Source organism: Monoraphidium neglectum, assembly GCF_000611645.1.
Source record: "Monoraphidium neglectum strain SAG 48.87 unplaced genomic scaffold scaffold06479, whole genome shotgun sequence".
Taxonomy (NCBI): domain Eukaryota; kingdom Viridiplantae; phylum Chlorophyta; class Chlorophyceae; order Sphaeropleales; family Selenastraceae; genus Monoraphidium; species Monoraphidium neglectum.
Genome location: NW_014007163.1, coordinates 1 through 2,203, shown reverse-complemented (window position 1 = coordinate 2,203; position 2,203 = coordinate 1). Strand labels below are relative to the sequence as shown.

The 2,203-nt window shown below is 72.3% G+C and overlaps 1 protein-coding gene across 1 annotated transcript; it reads left to right on the top strand.

Annotated features, from left to right (window-relative positions):
- Positions 1 to 1,523: 1,523 nt before the first annotated feature.
- On the top strand, positions 1,524 to 2,069 carry MNEG_16534 (hypothetical protein; the record flags this gene model as incomplete). The annotated part of the gene is made up of 2 exons (XM_014034996.1): positions 1,524 to 1,618; positions 1,892 to 2,069. The coding sequence occupies 2 exons, from the start codon at positions 1,524 to 1,526 to the stop codon at positions 2,067 to 2,069; spliced, it is 273 nt and encodes a 90-aa protein (XP_013890450.1).
- Positions 2,070 to 2,203: the final 134 nt, after the last annotated feature.

The following is a 2,203-nucleotide window of genomic DNA, read 5'->3' as shown; positions in this document are numbered from 1 at the left end:
GGGCCTCGCCCCTCTGACACGCACCTTGCGCGACCCAGCGTCCCGGTCACGCGGTTGGTCGCCGCTCTCGCCGCCCCTCCCGCGTGCTCGCCCACCTCTGCACGGCCTCCCAACTGCGCCTCACAGCCATCGCGCCCCACCCGCCCCCCTCACTCCCGCAGGCACCTGGACGTGAGCGGCTGCGGCCGCCTGACAGACCGGTCGTGGGCGCTTCTGGGGCGCTACGAGGCTCAGGAGGACGGCCGCGGCGGCGGCGGCGATGACAGCGATGACGACGACGATGACGTCATCGCGGCCGTTGCGGCTAGCGGCGGGGGCGGGCGCGCGGCGCCGCCCTTCGGGGGCTGGCAGGGGTGGCGCGCGTACGCCACAGGCGGGGGCGGCGGCGGGGCGGACGAGGGCGGAAGGAGCAGCGGCGGCGACGACAGCGGGAGCGGGGGCGATGAGGATGAGGCGGCGGATGGGGCGGCGCAGGAGGACGGGCAGGCAGCGGAAGGCGAGGGGGCGGCGCAGGCAACGGCGACGCCCGCGGCCGCGCCGCCGCCGCCGAACAGCGGGCGCTTCGAAGCGGCGATCGCGGCAGCCCTTGCTGACAGCGTCGGGGCCCTCGGCCTTGGCGCAGCCGCGGGGGCGGCGGCGGGGCCGCCGGGGCCGCGAGCGCGCGGCCTGCGGTCGGTGTCGGTGCGCGGCTGCGGCGGCCTGACGGACCACGGGGCGCGGCAGCTTCTCTGCGGCTGCGCCACGCGGGCGTCGCTCCAGGAGCTGGACTTGACGCGCACGCCCGTCACCAGCGCCGGGCTGCAGCTGCCGCCGCTGGTGGGCCCGGTTTTTCCCCCGCGCCCGGCTGCGCGCCCCGCTGACTTGCGCATGCATCGTCGCCGCGACGGGGCCTGTGCCGACCCCCCTAGCCCACCGAGAACAAACCCCCTCCGCTTCGACGCTGCGCCCTAAACTGCACTCCCTCAAGACCCCACCTCCTCCCCCTCATTCGCCAGGCGGCAGTCCACACCCAACCACCGAAAACCGACAGCCACTGATTGACAACCAACAGTCAATGATCTGCACCCCACTCCAACCCCCCAAAGGGCGTCCTCCGCGACCTCAATGCCAGCCACTGCAAGTCCCTCACGCGCCTGGCGCTGCAGCTGCCGGCGACGCACCCCCTCGCGGCGCTCGACCTGTCCTGCTGCCACGCGCTGCGCGAGCTGACGCTCGGGGCGCCGCGGCTGGCGCGGCTCAGCATGGCGGCGTGCCGCTCGCTGCATAGGCTGCGGCTCAGGTGGGCGGGGGCGCCGGGGCTGGGGAGAGGAGAGGGGTGCGGGAGCTGTTGGGGGCAGCTTGACGGCGCGGGACGGAGTGGCGGCACCCAGTGACATGGCCGGGCGCGTGGCGGGCAGCGCGCGCCGGCGGCCGGCTTCCCGGCGCCGCCGGCGCTGGTCGGGGAGGGTTGCATGTCAGGCGACGTTGATTCTGGGGTCACCCCACGCGGTGTTCCTATCATCTCTATCGGTCCACTCACGTGAATGCGCAGGTGCCGGCGGCTGGAGGTGCTGGCGGCGCCGCAGTGCATCTCGTTGCAGGCGCTGTTCGAGGACGCCTGGGACCTGCCGGCCCTCAGGTATGATCTCAGATCTGAGATCACCCTTGCTGCTCGTTCGCGAGCAACCTTACGCTCCACGGCTGCACAGCCCGGCACCGGCGGCCGATTGCATTGATCCAGCAGACAGTGATACGGTACTCGCGCATACACGACGAATAACTGCAGACAGTTGTATTATTGCTCAGGGCAGGAGGGAATAGATTCAGCAACCAGTCCATCCTGCAGTCCGGCAAACAGTCAGCATGACATCATCCCACCCCACCCCAACACCCCCCCCTTGGCCCCCCCAAGGGAGCTCAACCTCTTTGGCTGCCGCCACCTCAACGGCGTCCACCTGGGGGCCGTCCTGGCCGGCTGCCCTGAGCTCGTCTCCCTCAACGTCAACGGCTGCTGGGGCATCGGCGCGCTGCACCTCGCACGTGAGCGCACGGCGGGCCGCGCGGGCGCGCCCCCAGCGGGCGCGGGCTGACTCAGCTTGGAGCGAGGGAACTTCCTCAACTGCACCCTCAGCGCAGCTGTGCACATCCCCCCAACCCACAAGCCACCACCGCACCTCAACCCAGGACCAACCGCCTGCTTGGCATGCTGCCCGCCGCCCCACCC